At 31.0% G+C, this 17,552-nt stretch overlaps 1 protein-coding gene across 2 annotated transcripts in view; it reads left to right on the top strand.

The window, feature by feature from the left end:
- Klhl1 (kelch like family member 1) overlaps positions 1–17,552 on the top strand; it is a 392,360-nt gene that overhangs the window by 108,137 nt on the left and 266,671 nt on the right. The window contains exon 2 of one of the 2 annotated variants that reach the window (XM_077792803.1): positions 11,728–11,910. The exons of the other annotated variant lie outside the window; for it this stretch is intronic. Coding sequence (XP_077648929.1) covers positions 11,728–11,910 — 183 coding nt within the window. The remainder of the gene's footprint in view (positions 1–11,727; positions 11,911–17,552) is intronic. 2 annotated transcript variants of the gene reach the window in all.

The raw sequence follows: 17,552 nt of genomic DNA, 5'->3' as shown, positions 1-17,552 counted from the left end.
TAATCAGCAGTGATGATAATTGAAGTTGATATTCCAGATGTGATATTTTTGCAAATGAAAATCACCTCAGTCCCTGAAATCTAATATGTAGCTATCAACTTCCTATGAGATTTTCTGAAAATCAACAGGGAGAACAGCCTCCCTGTATGTGCACACCTGTGCAAACGTGCACACACACACACACACACACACACACACACACACCTCTTACTTACAAAAGAAAAAAGAAATTTTGGCAAATGGAACAAAATGGCTGAACCTGGAACACATTATTTTAAGTGAAATAAACCAGTTACAGAAGTACAAGTACTGAATGATTCCACTTATATGTGGAATCTAACATAGTTAAACACATCAAATAAGGAAGCAGAATGAATGGTTGTTGCCATAAGCTGTAAATAGGGATGGGGAGGTGTCAGGGTTTTTAGTCCCCCCCCCCTTTCCTCCTGACCTGCGGGAGATATGAGGAATGGGGAGAGCACCCCCCACCACCACCAGGATGAGGGCCCACTGACCGCCCGGACCCAGCCTTCCCTGGCCAGAGGACAATCAGAGGCATCAGGGAGACTAGTCAAAGCAGGAGCTCCTTTATTGAGAAAACACACACAGATAATATAATGTACAGGAACCAATCAGGGTTAAAGGTCAGCAGGGTGGAGAGAGTTCACATCTACACCCATCCTACAGGCAGTAATGGGAGACAGGAGCTATCCGAGGGCAGAAGGGTTCTGAGCCTATCCTAGAGGTAGTCCGATTCTTCATCACAACCCATGGCAATGCCTTCTGGCTAATCGCTAGGTGCTCTCTTAGCCATATGTGGCCCCAGGACTGGGAAGCAGATAGCAACCAGCAAGTTAAGTTTCCTCTTTTCTGATGCAATATGCCCCACGTTACATCATGCCCTACAGGGAGGAAGCAAATGGGATGCTGCTATTCAATAAATACAGAGGTTCAATTATTTAAGATGAATAAGTTCCATACATCTGTTGTACAATTTTGTTTTTACAATTAATATTATACAAGTAAAATTTGGTTGAGAGGGCACATCTATTATTAAGAATTTTTACCAAAATATTAATTAAAAATAAAAGGAAAAATAAATTTGAATATTTTTTTCTAAAAACCAGCATTTTTTTAACATGCTAAAATGTTAATACTCCTAGAATTTTCACCAATATGAAAGAACTCAAGTTTTGAAGTATTATTCTATTCTAATTTTAAGAAGTAAGACATCTTGGTATTTCCTGCCCATCAGATTCAGTAATCACAATATCACCAATGTCATGGAAAATTGTTGTTTTATGGATTATCAAGGTGACCAAGACTCTTGCAGATTACCTAATGGAGGTGAGTTGTCATTCTCCTATGGTAAGATATTGGAGTAAGGCTGTCCTCCTTGTTGGGGCAAGGACATGTTCTGATTTCCCTAAAACATTGATTTTTTTTTAAAAAAATATAATGGGAACTTGATAGCTAAATACCAAGTTTCAGGAACTATGAGTTGATTTTCTTCTATAAAAATAATACAACCGGAATATCAGCTTCAATTATCATTATTGCTTGATTGCATTTGCAATGATATAATTATTATTTAAGATCCATCTGGCATTTTTCCCTAACAAATGAATGAATTTATGATATAATAGAATCTCTGCTTTTTCATATTTTAAGCTTTTAATGTAATACTAATGTATGCTTTTTTTATAAATGCAGGAAAGTTTTGGGTTTACTACTGTTGTGGACATATGGTAGGAGTTCATTTAACAAATTTTTCCCTAATATGCCTGATTCTGTGGTTTATAAAATCAGTATGAAAAACATGACAGTTTCTAAATACATCTTTAGTAACTGTGCATTCTTATACTGATTAACTAGTATAGGTGAAGTCCATTGATCCAGTGACAACATCAGGATATGGGTTTGGGTAAATATGAAATATATTACTGGCTTTCAAAAGTTTTTCTCTGTCTGGTCATATAAGTTAGCATTTTAGAGTAGTGAACTACTCACTTTAGTTCATAGATAATGTTTAATAACTCCTGGAATTTTTTGGTACTCTCCATTTTCTAATATCAAATATTTGGGGAAAACATGAATAAATATTCTCAATACAGAATTGTAGCAATTGTACAGACTCCTTCCTTTAAAAACCCAGACTTAAAATCAATTAAGTTTCTTTGAATCTCTGAGTTGATAAATTAAGAAACGTGAGAAGAGAACATAATGAAACATGGTAACTCAACTCTGATTTCTGCAGAAAATGTCTGAATATTTCCAATTAAATAGACCAAGTAACAATGTAGAAAACTGTCCATCTCTTACATACTGGTAACTCATATAATCATCTTGATACCTCCAAAGACATTATCCACTGAATGTGACTTCATTCCTACAGTAATAACAGGGAACAGCAAACTTTTTGTGTATGTAATGAGTGAGGCAGTAGATAATTTACATTTGGGGGAAATATGGTCTCTGTCATAACTACTCAACATTATTGTTATCACAAGAAAGCAGACATAGGCAATATATAATGAAATGGATGTGAATGCTCTTGAATAAGATTCATTTTTATTTTTAATTTAATTGGTGTACAGTAATTGTATATGTTATAGGGTATAGTAATGACAAGTTGATACATGTATACAGTACATAATGATAAAAAAGAATTAAAATTTTATTTACAAAAAATGTAGTAGTATTCATTGTTTATAGGACACAGGTCTCCACATTGTCTTTGGCACAATATTGCCATTGACATGAAATGGCTCAATTCAATTGTGTCATCAGAGTCTTAGTTTACTTAACAGAGACTTCAAAGTATGCTACTGGACTCCTTGTCAATGAATTCCTTATTGGCAAAGGAGCCTTCTCTAGAACACCCAGTAGTTATGGCCAAACAGATTGGCCACAATAGATTAATTATATCATTTCTGTGGCCACTAGTAGTATTGTATATGCTCTAAAGTATGCCTAGGAAATGTTGCCATTGCAGATGCTAGGACTCCTTATATTAACCCATGAAAGACAATAAGCCACCCCTCTGAATGCTGGAGCCACATCAATTCAGTTCATCCAATTCATTCTTAATGTGACATCCTGTGAATCTTTTTCTACATGTGTTTCCTAGGTATCTGTCTATACAAATTAGTACAATATCATGTAATTCCTTTGATGTGTGAAATGTATTCCCAGCATAGACATTGTTTTATTTTCCTTCATACCATGAAGAGAGTTATAAGCCTGGGGATAATAAAGCATCTTGGGAAGGTCCTAAGGAAACATGGTATTACATTGAAAAGCATCTGCTTTTGATAAAAACCTGGTGAAAGATTCAAAGAAACTTGATGCAACAGTAGGTTAATTTCCTCTGAAGAGGAGATGGTTCTGCTTCTACAATCAAGGGAATCTAAAGAAAATGGTTCAAGGTTCTTGGTTTTTCTTGTGTTCCCACAGTTGTCCCCAAGACTAATAGTGTCACCCCTATCCAACCAAGCCTCATTCAAATCATAACTGATTCAATGAGCTTGTACATTAAACAGGCATTGTGATTTTTGTCAAAATTAGATTAGGGACCTGCTCCTTTATGTGTTTGTTCTGGTTTCATTAGAAATAAAGGGTGTTTTATTCTGTTTCTTCTGTACATTGAGTTTGGAATGCTAGGCCCTAAAATTATCATTCATTATTTCTTTATAAACTCTCTAGCACAACTCATAGTTCTTATAACTTATAATGTTGCTCAATCAATATATTTTAATTCTTTTTGCCTACTAGCTGCTCATGCTATATCTTTATTCTGGTTATTTTGAATAAAAGTGATGTCTAAGCACTGGATTTTTAGTTCTCCATTTCCAACCTAAAAATATCATCTGTGTATTTCCCAAATATGTTAAGCTCTCAAATTCCCAATTTGTTTTTAGTATCCTGGGGCAACTGCTCTAATCAGAAAGAGCCCCTGTATAAAATAAAGTCACACTGTTTCAAACAAAGATGTTTAATGAAGACATACTTACCTAGGTATTGGCTATATTAGAGGAACAAGGTAGTTATATGACATTCAGATTAGAACACTGGGAAGCCATTACCACCTCTAAGCTGGAAGAACAAGAGGAAGGAATGATACACCTGGAGCCTCGAGTCAACTGGCAACTATATAATGTCTGTGTAGGAGGAATTGACTCTTGGAGGTATGTGTGTAGATAAAGTACTACACAGGGAGAGAACAGGAATATAGTAAGTATCATTATTCACTCTCATCAGCCTCCTCTTTCTGGCCACTGCATAAACCAAGACTCAGTATTGAAGATTCTCTGCCTTAAACATTCCTCAGAATCACTGCAGGCCTTGAAAATCAATTCCATTTTGTAATGATGGGTAGAAATATTGCAGAGGGTGGTATGTACAGGGATCAGGTTCCTTCTGTGGAAGACAGCAGGTTACACAGGCAGTAAATAAGTGTGATCTAAAGGGCTATGTGGGGAAGGGGCAACAAATAAAACCTTAAACATCTGAAATAAGTTTTCTTTCTCAAAAATCTATTGTATGTAAATGGTATAAATTAAGTCAATGTATGACTGAACACACACAGGAAAATTAGCAGATGCAATTGTTACTAAATATGAGTAGTCCTACTCATGGTAGATTAATTTTATCTGATATGATTTACTAATCAATATGGTTAGAAAAATAAAGTTCAGTCAAGTTATTCACATTCTAAGAAAAGCAAACATTTTCCTCTACAGCATATTTATACAATGAGAATGCAAAAAAATTTTCTCTTTTATATTGACTACATGTCTGTCTACAGTTATTTAGGTAAATAATAAATTCACATCTTACTTTGATGTTTGTCTTGCAATGTCTAGATAGATACAAAGGAAGAACTTTAATGTAAGAATAGGGACTCCAAATGTCATCCTTTCTCTAGCATTCCACAAATAATATTTATCCAATTTCTTTACTCTGGAATAATCAAGTGAAATAGAGGGTGTTTCTTATTGTTGTTTGCTTGTTTTTTTGGTGGGGGATAATCTTTACCTGAAAGTCTTAAATTGAATTCTGGCCTCATTATTTTCCAGTTTCATTGTCTAGAGGGATTTTTTTTTTCCTTTTTGCTATTTTACATATTGGTCTCCTCACTTGTAAAATAAGGATTTTAATAATTCTGACCGTCTTTATATCCTCAAAGACTCAGCTGAACCATATTTTCCTCCATGCAGCCTTCCTTTCATTTACACAACCCATACATAGGGTCAGGTGATTACATTTCTTCTCTTTGAATCCCAATTTTTGTATTATTACTTTTATAACACATTTCTTTTATTAACTTTGTTTCCCCCAAGCAACTAGTTGTTCTGAATTACTGAGAGCTATTTATTTATCTTCATTTTTATATTTTTGCTTTAGTATATCAGCTCAGATAGTAGGCACTGAATAAATGACTGCTGAATTAAATTGCAAGTGAATTATTTGGAAAAATGACAACGTGGTTTTTTTTTAATACCTTCATTTTGTTTATTTATTTTTATATGGTGATGAGGATCTAACCCAGTGGGAGGCAAGTGCTCTGCCACAGAGCCACAACCCCAGCCACACCCCTAAAGGGCTTTTTAATTGTAAAATAACCTATAAGTCAATGCTAATTTAGTGAAATGAAGTGTTTGGATGGATCCCAAAGTTTCTGGCCACTGCATAAACCAAGACTCAGTACTGAAGATTCTCTGCCTTAAGCATTCCCCAAAATCACTGAAGGCCTTGATTCAGTAGGTCCAAGGTAGTATCTGATACTTGGCAGTTCTAACAAGTTCACAGGAGAATTGATGTGGCTGGCTCAGGGGCAAGTAAGTCTTCTAGAATCACACATCTTATATCACTTAAATTTCAAGAACATTTTCTATAAAAGTAAGTCCAACACTTTATATATATAATTCTTTTTAGTTTATGGTATTAAATTTTCACACCACATTCATTTCCTGCTGTCACCCAAATGAGGAGACCAAATATTACAACATAAAAATCATTTAGCTTGTATTTTTGGTCAAATCTTAAATACAAAGAAAGATATCTTAATTGTTTTTAAGAATAGACTGGAAGGATTTTTGAAGGAGGTAAATTTTCATTACAGATAGAAGGACTAGAAAGATGTGGAAAAACCTGGTTTTGTGTTATCTGTGATTGCTGTCATTGCTTTTCTTGATAATGATGTATATTAAACGGGGAGACAGAGAATAGTGCTTTTTATTCCTATTGTTTTATAATGTTTTAGAAATAACTTTTTCAGCAAGATTTTTTTAATGAAAAATTTTCAGATTTCAAATTGCAAGTAAAACATTTATCGCCCCATGCAGTGGTGCATGCCTGTAATCCCAGCAGCTCAGGAGGCTGAGACAGAAGTATACAGAATCCAAAAACCAGTCTCAGCCAAAGCAAAGCACTAAGTAACTCAATGTCTCTAAATAAAATACAAAATAGAGCTGAGGGATGTGGCTCAGTGGTCGAATGCCCCTAAATTCAACCCCTAGTATGAAAAAATATATATATTGTACTTCATTTAGTGTAAGCAGCAGTTTTTTCTATCAAATATGTTTTCATAGGAACTCTTTATTTCTGTTATTTTGAAAAATTTACACTTTCAGGATATCTATGGGTATGAACATCTCTATGACATATTTTATTATAGATACCTGTATATATCTCTTTCTATCTGTATATTTTAATTATGTCATTTATAAATGTCATACACAGGCAAAGCACATCTTGGTGTTAGCCAACAGGACCTTAGTAGAACAATGGAGGAGGGGAGATACTCCTTGCAATTTCCTTTCTTATTACTTTTTCTTTTTCCTTTAAAACTAATTTTGTTTTCTGATAATTTTGTTTTCTGATAATTCATTAACAAGGCAAAAAGTACAAGTTTTGAATAGCAGAAAATGTAAATAAAACAAATTTCTTTTAATAATGTACTTCAGAAATGAATTTGAAGTTTTTCTAGTTCATCTCAGAGTAATTGCTATGAACAATATTTTCCTTTTTATTATTGTGTCAGAAAATGAATGAAGTAATATTCACTTTTCTAAGAATTTCTGTTTCGCAAAGATAATCAATTGCCATTTTACTCCCGACTAGTTAATTTGAAGAAAATAAAATGACACTATATGTTCAATACTTATTTTTATTTTGACCATAGATATTTTGTGAATGCTGAACTAGAATAATTAAAACATATTGCATTTCTAGTAAGAATTAAGGGAGCTGAAGGAAAACTTTATTGTAGATTGATATATAATGAACAGTTTTTAAGCATTTAAATAGTTTAGTGTACAGCATATATATATATATATATATATATATATATATATATATATATATGTATAGTTTTTCTCTTCTAAAAAGAGATCAGTTTATTCCTCTTTAAGTTTTATTTGGTATGAAGAATCTATGACAAAATCCTCTTTTACTGTGAAAAAATTATTCTAACAATAATAAAATTAAGATTTTATTACTATTAAATCTTAATTTTCACAAATGATTACTATGTCAAACGTTTAAGCTATTAAATCTATCTTAAGTGTCTTGATATAACTTTGGCTTTCTTTCATTTGATTTTCTATTTCCTCAAAATTAAATTATTTACAAGAACTTGAAGTTTGGGAAGCAGAATTTTTTGGGGAAAACTGATTATGGAAGTATATGTTTAGATAACTTTAACATTTTTACCAGCATAAACTTATCTTATTTTCATAATTTAACAATTTTTACCAACATTCCATGACAATAAAATAATTGAAGGTAATTAGCATAGTATTCTAAATTAATGGCAGTTATATATACAAGATTAATTTAGTTTTCAAGTAAGGTTCATTTAATTTTAAAACTTTAGGTACATTGATAGAAAAGGATTTAGTAAGAGAAAACATAAAATGAGATTCATGGGTATTGCCTAATCAATCATTTACATATTACATATTTACATATCAATTATGGACTGCATTACATTAGAAGTATTTTTATAATTTTATCACATTTTGCAAATCAAGAATTTTCTTCTGAGAAGTTTCTTTTATTTCTAGAATTCTCTTTTTTGTGTGTGCAAGAATTTTTAGTGGGCTGGTGATGTGGCTAAAACGGTAGCTGCTTGCCTGGCATGCGTGCGGCCCGGGTTCGATCCCCAGCACCACATACAAAAAAAGAGGTTGTGTCCGCTGAAAACTAAAAAAATAAATATATATATATATATAAAAGAATTTTTAGCACCTAAATTTGGTTTGTCAACCATTCTGATCATTCTGTCAACAATTTTCTTTGAGTTTAAAGTTCTTAAAAATATTTGTTATGTAAATTTTGTAATTTCAAGTATTTAAAAATCCTTTAGTATAAAATAGGGATAGTTATGAACTATTAATTTTAGAATTTTAAAGCAAAAACATCAAATACATTATTTTCTTTGTGGGAATATTTTTTTTTCAAGCAACATGTTGCATCATGTACATATATCTTATGGTATGTACATATATATATATTTACAGTTTCACATCCAGTGTTTCTTTGAAAATAAACTTCAAACTTATGTTACAACTGCTTTAAAATATGTACTTTATTTTACAATCATAATATTAGAAGTTATTTAAAATCATATTACATTTTATAGAAACTAATTGAGACCAGAACCCACTGATGTATCAAGAATATATGAATTTTCATTTTTGGTTCATTAGTCACACTTCTTTTTATTTTTCTAACCTACCCATTTGTGTATATATACGTATGTGTACATGTGCTTCAATATTCTGATAAAAAGCCTTACTTAAAATTTTAATTATCTTATAAAATAAAATTGTACCCAGAAGCAACATTAATGGCTATATTCATTTTTCTTGGTTCTAAGTAGCAGCACCTGCTGCTTGAACTTTATCTATTATTATCATATATCTAGTATCTAAATCTCTCTTGGGTGTTATTAAAAGAATTGAAAATTAGTGTGCTTAGCATAACTAAGCATTTATTTTGAACAATGTTTGTGCTATGATACTGATATGTAAAGTGATGCTTTTATTATTTAATGTTTTACTGCAAAGTGGCTTATTCATTTATCTATTTATCTATTTAAATTTCTTTTTTTCTCTTTATTTTTGATCAGTTTTTGAACTTTAATATTTTTGTAATGATGAATTTATGGTTTGTTATTAAAATATGTGCCTCACATAAAATATTTAAGCATTTTTAAACAAGGCATTCTGAAAAGACATACATTAACTGAAATACTAAATTACTTGACTAAATCAGGATTTTTCACTCCAGTCCACCCATATTTCACTACAGTTAGTTCCTTTCCTACAACTGTATAAATATGGGCAATTTCTTTCTTTGATATTACATAAATGTTCTTTAATATATTTTTTAAACAAAATCTAATTCTTATCTCTCAAAGGAAATAAAAAACTACTTGCAAATTTATTTTGTCATTTAATTTAATACTACAGGAAATCATTTAATTGCTATTACTACAAATATTAAACAGTGTTCAAAACATTTTTGTATATTTTAAACTTTGTAGGTCTTATTTGTTAAATAAATAAGACTAGATATGTGATAGAATTAAGTTAAATAGTAAAGCTTAATTTAAAAATCATTCCCATCTTGAAACAAATGTCAACGAAAATGAATCTTACCCAAGTTTGGGATCAGGAAATGATTTATGAGGAAATGTTCAAAAGAAAATCAAGTCAAAACCAATATAACCATTTATATAACAGATTGGTTGACCTTGAAGAAAGTGACTTATTCTCAGATACAATATGGACAGGCTCAAAACAAGGGAACTTTAAGGAAAAAAAAAGTCTAGGAAAGTACTTGAATTCAGAAAAAAAAAGTTTTGGAGTCTACTTTATAGTGCTCCAATTTTTAATACTTATTCTTTTAAATTACTCTCAAAAAATTTTAGAAAAGGCTCAAATGTATTTAGATTAGATAAGAGAAGTTTCTATCTTGACAGTAATTAAACTTTTTACTCTGAATAAATCCTACCAAATATTATACTCTTATATTTCTAGAGTCTCATTAAGTTCTAAGATTGTCAGATTCTATTTCTTTTCAGTAATTGTCTTAATATTTCATCCACCACATCTTGGATGACTTAAAGATAAGCATGGTAGATTATTTTCTTGCTAACATCTCTGAACTATTTAGTGAAGTGTATAACTTTCTGCCTTATGTTACTTCATTTAATTTCTGAGTAACAAATAGAATGGATTATATCCAGGATCTGGATGTAATCTTTGTTCCAAGCCCTGAGTAAAAAATAATTCGGAGTCATTCTGCTAGACTGTCTCTACTATCTTAAATTTTAGACCCTATTCATGCATTCTGGGTACAATATCAGAACATTCTGGGTATCTTTGGGGGCTTTTTTTTAAAATCTCTTTTGGTAACCTACCTGACTCCATTTTCCTTATGTACCTGAGAGATAAAATGTTTATTCTAGACTTAAAAAATATACCTTGCAGTGATGGGGTGTGGCTCAGTGGTAGAGTTTTGGCCTAGCATGCATGAGGCACTGGGTTTGATCCTAAGTACCACATTAAAAAGAAAAATTAAAAAATAAAGATATTGTTTCCACCTAAAACTAAAAAATAAATATTAAAAAAATAACTTGCAGACATTTTGTGATTTTCTGTTCAATCTGTTAATGTGCACATGAATTCTATGTTCTTGTCACATGTGCCTGAACCTGATTCACAAAATACGTGCTGAGGAATGACCATATTCTGGGGTTGTAATTTGCAAACTTGTGAAAGACAAAGATATGAGGTAGCAAAAAGTTGTATTAGTTTTAAATATTTAAAGGAAAATTTGTAAGGTGTGATGGAAATTACCATATTGCATAGACAAATTTGTAGATATAATTTTAATGAATTTAGTTTTGTAAGATTCTTAGTAGATTCTTTTGGATTCTCTTTGTTTGCAAACACATTTTTTGGAAATACCAATAATACACTTTTTTATCTGGCAATTATGGGTTCAATTTTGTTTGTTTACTTCATACTGAGAAGAACCTTTACAAAAATGTGACATAAGAGTAGTGTTAATGTATCTCATTTGGAATCTCAAGGAAAGAAAAGTTTAATCAAGTATAATGTTTGCAAAATAAATGTGTTAGATAGCTTTATGTTAGTTGTGATTCATTAACCTTTTTACATATATTTCTGTCTTTGGCTGCTAATATTGTGCTTCAGATTTTGGCTAATATGTTTTGGAAGAAATAATGCTCTATGCACTAAACATTATGTCCTTCAAGTTCATTCTTGTGCTCAAATTACAGGATTTTATTTTTTATTATGAGTGAATAGGATTCCATTGTGTAAATACAACACATTTTCTGTGACATGTTTTAATATTTCCTTGTTAATTGATTTTAGAATAAACATTGACAATTTATTTGTATGATGTTTCAGATTTACTAAATTAATATGCTAATAAATACAGAAAGTCTATTTTAAAGTCCTTTTTTTAACAAAACAGAAAAATTTCAATTCATTCATTGCATCCCCCTTCAAATTATTGACTCAAATTATATTTTTCAAACTTGTTTCATTGGATTTGCATAAAATATCTTGAAAATAGGTTCAGCTGGGTTTTTTTTCTAAAACTTTCTAGAAAGAATCTACATATCATGCTTGATAATTGGTAGTACTTTGTATAAACACAATCCTGTGTGTCTGTGATTTACAGGGTCTCATCAACCAGTCATTCACTGACACCTCAAAGTGATTTGGACTCTAGTAGCTCTGAAGAATTCTATCAAGCAGTTCACCATGCTGAGCAAACCTTCAGAAAGATGGAGAGTTACCTGAAGCAGCAGCAACTCTGTGATGTTATCCTGATTGTTGGGAACCGAAAGATACCTGCACATAGGTATAATAGTTTTTCTATGTTGGAAATTTGCATTCATATATTGAAACTTGATAGACTGATATGAAGATTGTAGAATACACTTAAGATTACAGGAATAAGGATCAACATTTCTAAGAAATCTTGGAATTTTGTCATTTTTATTGTTTATCTGGGGGGAAAAGTTATAATGTCATTATTTATAGTGAACTGTCTTTTTTAGGAAAGAAATTAAATATATTGAGTTAATAACACATAACTATGATAATAACTTTATAGGAAAAATACTCCTTTTGTAACTCAAAATAATACTAAATTAAATTATAATTTAGGATATATGCCCAAAATTTGAAATGAAGTATATTATTCTGTCATAATTTTTAAAAATCTGGTTATTTGAATATATACTGTTTATTTTAATTAGAGAATTCAAAGTTGATTTCAGATTCATATTAACAACTTTATTTTGCACTTATTAAAATTAGCTTATAAGATACCAATATTATTAAACCCATCATGTTTTAAAGCTAATACTTCCCAACATTCTTAAAAAATTTTATTATTAATAATTCCAAGTTGCTAGATAGCTAATTATTTTGTACTTTATGGATTTATCAATATTCTTTTGAAAATCCATTAAATTTGATGGTGATTTTCTACTTAATTTCTCCGTTTATTTGTAGTTTTATGTGAGAAAAGAATTTAAAGTTTTATATTGGCTACTTTAAAAAGCCAAATTCAATCTAGGCTTCATATCTGTTAGTGCCAACCAACCACAGATCATAAATTTTAAATTGCATAAATATTAAATATTTACAGAATGTTTTTCTTGTCATTATTACATAAACAATACATTGTTGTAGCATTTACATTTTATTAGGGATTATAAGTGATCTATTAATCTATAAAAAACCTGGGATGGTATTCATAAATTATATGCAAACAGTACAAAATTTTATATAAAGGACTTGAATATCCTTAGAGTTTGGTATTTTGGGGATTCTTGGAACTAATCTGCTGTAGATACTGGGGAATGACTATATGTGTACAAAAAATTTTAGATTATCTGTGTGTATGTCACATTTTATGCTAATGAATTAACAGAAAAAATAAATCATCCAAGTAGGAAAATATTTCTAATATTCTCCTCTTTTATTTAATTAACATTAAATGTTATTATCTTCATTTATATAAACATCTATATCTATTTATTACTATAGTTTTAAACATCTGTCTATAATTATAGCAATATATAAATGAATACACATACACACACATACACCTATATGTGTACTAAAATGAATTCAGAAAAATATAGAAAAATTCAGAAACTTAATTATATTTAAGATTTGGAAGTACCTGGAAAATAACTTTTTTTTAAGTTTAGGTTCAATTTTAGACTGTCCACACTTAATGTGGTTGTTATGTTTGAGCTTAAACATGCCACATTGTATCTCCTGTACCATTTATTCTTCGTCCCTCCTTTTCTTTCCTGCCTTTTGGATGATTTCTTTATCATCCTTTTTTTTTTAAACAGGCCTATTTATTTGGGCTTCACCAGTTTCCCCAAAATCTGTCTCACTTCAGGTCACTGCTGCACTTAGAACATGGGTCTGTCTGACACTGAACAAGCACATCACCAAGCAGACCATTTGGGAAAGGGCAAGGGCACAAACCTCATTGTTCGGTATCTTCACGTGTTCCTGTGCCACCTCATGCACAGCCCATAAAAACCTTCAAACAGGATACATTCATTTCTTTTTTTGGGCTCTAGTTTTGTCATAAATGTTTGCACTTTATCATAAACTCTCAAGTTTATTATTATTTTTGTTTGAACAAATGTCTTTTTTGAAATTTGTTGGGATTTTTTGTTTTTGTTTTTTTGGTATTGGGGATAGAACTCAGGGGCACTTCACCACTGAGCCACAGCCTCATTTTGTATTTTATTTAGAGACAGGGTCTCAATGAGTTGCTTAGCACCTTACTGTTTTTGAGGCTGTCTTTGAAATTGTGATCCTCCTGTCTCAGCCTCCCCAGCTGCTGAGATTACAGACATGTGACACAACTCCTGGCCTGATAAAATATTTTTTGTGCCAAAATAAAGATACAAATTTTATCAGTAAAACCATGTACAGTTAGTGGCATCAAGTACATGAAATTGTTATGCAGTCACGACTGTCTCTTTTCAGAGGCTTCTGTCTCCACCAACAGACGCTGTGCCCCTCGAGCAATGCCTCCCACTACCCTGCTTCCCCAAGTTTTTGCTTTTTGCTCCTGCAAGTCTGTGAAGACTATTTGACACTGAATAAATAATCTAGGTCATGTAGGGTCTAACCTTTCTATAATATACTATTCATTTTTATTTTTAAAATAGTATTATGAAATTGAATTATCCTTTGCAAGAGAGTAATTATTCTTCATTGCTGTTGAGAAAAATAGTCAGTGTTGAAATATGTGCAATATATATGTGTGTGTATGTGTGTGTGTGTGTGTGTGTGTGTGTGTGTGTGTGTGTATTTTGGCTTAAGGAGACAAGGGGCCTATAATCAACTCAAAAGAGTAATACATAAAATGTTTATTTTTAAAGGAAAGACACAGAGTCTCTGGTCTAATGACTAGGTCTTTGATCCACTTTTGAGTTTTTTACACGGTAAGAGATGGGAGTTAAATTTCATTCTGCTACATATGGATTTCCTCATATACAGCCATAAGACTTGGATCCTAATTAGAATAAGACATACTCCATGTTTACATAAATATGTCAAAATATACTTTACTGTCATGTATTTAAAATAAAGAACAAATAGAAAAAAAGAAAGAAAATTGCCATTCCCCAAAAAAAGCAGAGACATAATTCATATTACCTAGTCATATTTTATTAGACATAACTTGATATTTTCTTTTTCATTAGAACCATTTATAAGCATTATGTTGTGTGGTTGTTCTTTATGCATAAAATTTCACATTGTTTTCAAAATAGACTGAGGCATGTTAAGTTTATTTGAACAGACAACATTTTACCAATCAGAGCCTCGCCAAAGGGTTGGAAGGAAAATTTTCCTAAGGTGTTCCTGGAAACAAGAAGAGAAGGAATGAACTGGTTAAGGCCTAGTTACAGATCAGTTGGTAGCAAATAATTACTCTGACATGGGCTTTGCTTATGTGGGAATCCAGAATGTTGGATCCATTTCAGCCTGATAGTCTAATGTCTTCCCAACTAAATTTTTAGACAACATTATGGTTATAATTTTATCAATATATTATAAATAATTGGCATCCTTAGAATTATAAGTTAAATAAATACTAACAAATATATGAAAAGTATTTGTGGGAAAACTACAAATAGCAAGTCCTGTTTTGAATAACTGTAGATATATTATACTGCCTTGTTTAAACATTTGCACAATAAAAATTGTAACTAATGTAAAACTAGCTATTGGCTTAAAGCAAATAATTATCACGAGTAGAAAACAAACAAATGGATTTTAAAAGTTTCCCATATTTTGATTAATATAGCCAAGTGTTATCTTAGGGCAAATTATATATGGTATTATAATCACTAGCACTGGAAAATGTGTGTTTGAAATATAATAATATCAAATAATGTAAAAATACATAATTTGTCTTAAGGTCCACTGATCTTTCAGAAAGACATCACAAATTAATATAAGCAGTCAGCAAATATTCATTCATAAATATTACACATATTTGATTTATATTAATTATCACATCATTCAAAACTTTGAAATAAATTTCTGATTAACAAATTATCCTATTATAGGACTTCCCATTATGAAACACTTTGTTCATGTGCTGATTATGTTGTATATGAATTTATAACTTTATTTAGGTCACAACTTTCAATTCATTTATAAAATATCATGTCTATGTTGTTATATTAATATGTCACTAGTATTGTTTTTAAATAGGTAAGGTCTGAAATAATAATAACTGGCCTTGGTTAGGCAACACAGTAATATATTTTTTTGCAAGGAAAGCAATCAAAATTTTGAATTCATTCATGATCTTGGTCTCCATAGAAATCCTAAGATAAATATAGATTTTTCACATGTAGCCAAGTATAATTGATTACTGACAAGTGAACCAAATATTTGCATGTAATGTCTGAATAGCAAATATAGTGGATTTTTAAATAGAGGGACTACCTGTAACCAGGAATGTCAAAGGATGAAAATTAGAAATATCAAATCAATATTAACATTTACACACTGAAATTTCCAATAGTTTGAAAATTAAGGAGTTTGCAGATCCTTGTGTGATATAATATACAGGTAAATACTGAAATAAGTATAATTCAATGTGAAATTTTTACCCACTTTTAGCCATTATTAAGAGTAACTATATTGAGTAGACATAAATGTACAAATCTTTACATAGCTAACATATTCTGAGTTGGGAATCATATTATTGATAATGTTCATGGAAACTGTGGAAGAATATACAGGTTTATTCTGGAGAATGGGACCCATGCAGCAGGATAAAGGATAGGTTATCTTATTTTTTAAAAAAAGGAAAAATATATATTAAAAGAACCCCTTTTTTGTGTGTGTGAGGGGGGGAAATACCAGGTACTTGACCAGTGAGCAACATTCCCAGCCCTATTTTGTATTTTATTAAAGAGACAGGATCTCACTGAATTGCTTAGCACTTCACTTTTGCTGACGCTGGCTTTGAACACATGATACTCCTGCCCCAGCCTCCTGAACAGCTGGGATTACAGGCGTGCGCCTCTGTATCTGGCCAGTTGAACTCTTTTGAACAATCATACAATAAATTTATGATCAAACGAAAACTTAAATGGAGAAGAAAATTATTATATTTGATGGTGATGAGAAGAATGCTCTTTTATAAACAAAACACTGAGCCTTTTACATGTATTGTATTCTATTTCCACATAGTTGATAATCCATATAATTTCAAGAATATAGTTATTATTTTAATATGCTTTTGCTCATAAGAAAACCTTAATGTATTATTAGGATTATTTTGTACTTTAAAAGAAAGAAAATGTAACAGATTAAATAACCTGCTGGTTATGGTGGCACACACCTATAATACCAGTGGCTCAGAAGGCTGAGGCAGGAGCATCATGAGTTCAAAACCAGCCTTAGCAACTTAGTGACGACCTAAGCAATTCAGTGAGAACCTATTTCTAAATAAAATACAAGAAAGAGCTGGGGATGTGGCTCAGTGGTTAAGCGCCCCTGGGTTCAATCCCGGGTAAAAAATCATCATCAGAATCATAATAAATAAATTAATGAATTAAATAACTTGGGCCCTCTTTCACAGAAAGAATCAAAAATTGAATCAAATCTACATAACTTCAAACACAGATCTTTAATTTTTCTGCTACACTATCAAAATAAGTTTCAAAACAGATACTTTTCCATGAAAATCAAGACTTCTCTGGTATCTGAGTTTAAGGAAAAAAGAAAAGAAAGAACCAGAGTAAAAGAAAAGCAAGAATTTTTCTTAGAGATGCCTTAGGCTTCCTTATAAAGTATTAGTGTTAATGGTACTTAGTAATTTATTTTCTAAAGGCTAAAATGGTAGAATATTAATACTTTTGTGAGAGGTAAAATTCATTTCTTATCAAAGAGTAAGAAAACTATTATTGTTCAAAACTATTAGAAACATTTGAAAAA

The sequence above is a fragment of the Urocitellus parryii genome, chromosome 2 (assembly GCF_045843805.1).
Source record: "Urocitellus parryii isolate mUroPar1 chromosome 2, mUroPar1.hap1, whole genome shotgun sequence".
In the NCBI taxonomy this organism is placed as follows: Eukaryota; Metazoa; Chordata; class Mammalia; order Rodentia; family Sciuridae; genus Urocitellus; species Urocitellus parryii.
The sequence above is the reverse complement of the archived record's forward strand: the minus strand, read 5'-3'. Positions and strand labels throughout refer to the sequence as shown.